The sequence below is a fragment of the Cystoisospora suis genome, assembly GCF_002600585.1.
Source record: "Cystoisospora suis strain Wien I chromosome Unknown contig_5528, whole genome shotgun sequence".
Taxonomy (NCBI): Eukaryota; Apicomplexa; class Conoidasida; order Eucoccidiorida; family Sarcocystidae; genus Cystoisospora; species Cystoisospora suis.
Genome location: NW_027158318.1, coordinates 5,615 through 5,943, shown reverse-complemented (window position 1 = coordinate 5,943; position 329 = coordinate 5,615). Strand labels below are relative to the sequence as shown.

Below are 329 nucleotides of genomic sequence, written 5' to 3'. Positions count from 1 at the left end.
AAAAGGGTAGGGAGATAGATATGGCCTAGAAGTGATAAAGTCGCAAATCCGTAGTACTACCACCCCTCCCCCACCCCTACCACTGCTTCTTTCCTCTCTGCAGTTCCTTCTCCTAGCCTTTCTTTCTCTGCTCACAAATCATCAACCCCCGGGAGTCCGGCTACGAACTACAAATCCATTTATTCTTCGAAAAGGGGAGAAAGGAAGAAGAACAGCCGGGCCGGCATCATGAACACCGAGCGGCGTTGTCATAAGAAAGACGAGAAGGCGACAGAAGAGAATACCAAACCTCCTGTCTTCTTGCTCTCTTTCTCTTCTTCTCTCGCTTC

The 329-nt window shown here is 49.2% G+C and overlaps 1 protein-coding gene across 1 annotated transcript; it reads right to left on the bottom strand.

Moving 5' to 3' along the window:
- Positions 1–13: 13 nt before the first annotated feature.
- Positions 14–322, bottom strand: CSUI_009309 (uncharacterized protein; the record flags this gene model as incomplete). The annotated part of the gene is made up of 1 exon (XM_068069425.1): positions 14–322. A coding segment is annotated over one exon (180 nt), but the record flags the coding sequence as incomplete, so codon positions are not given.
- Between the last annotated feature and the right edge of the window lie 7 nt (positions 323–329).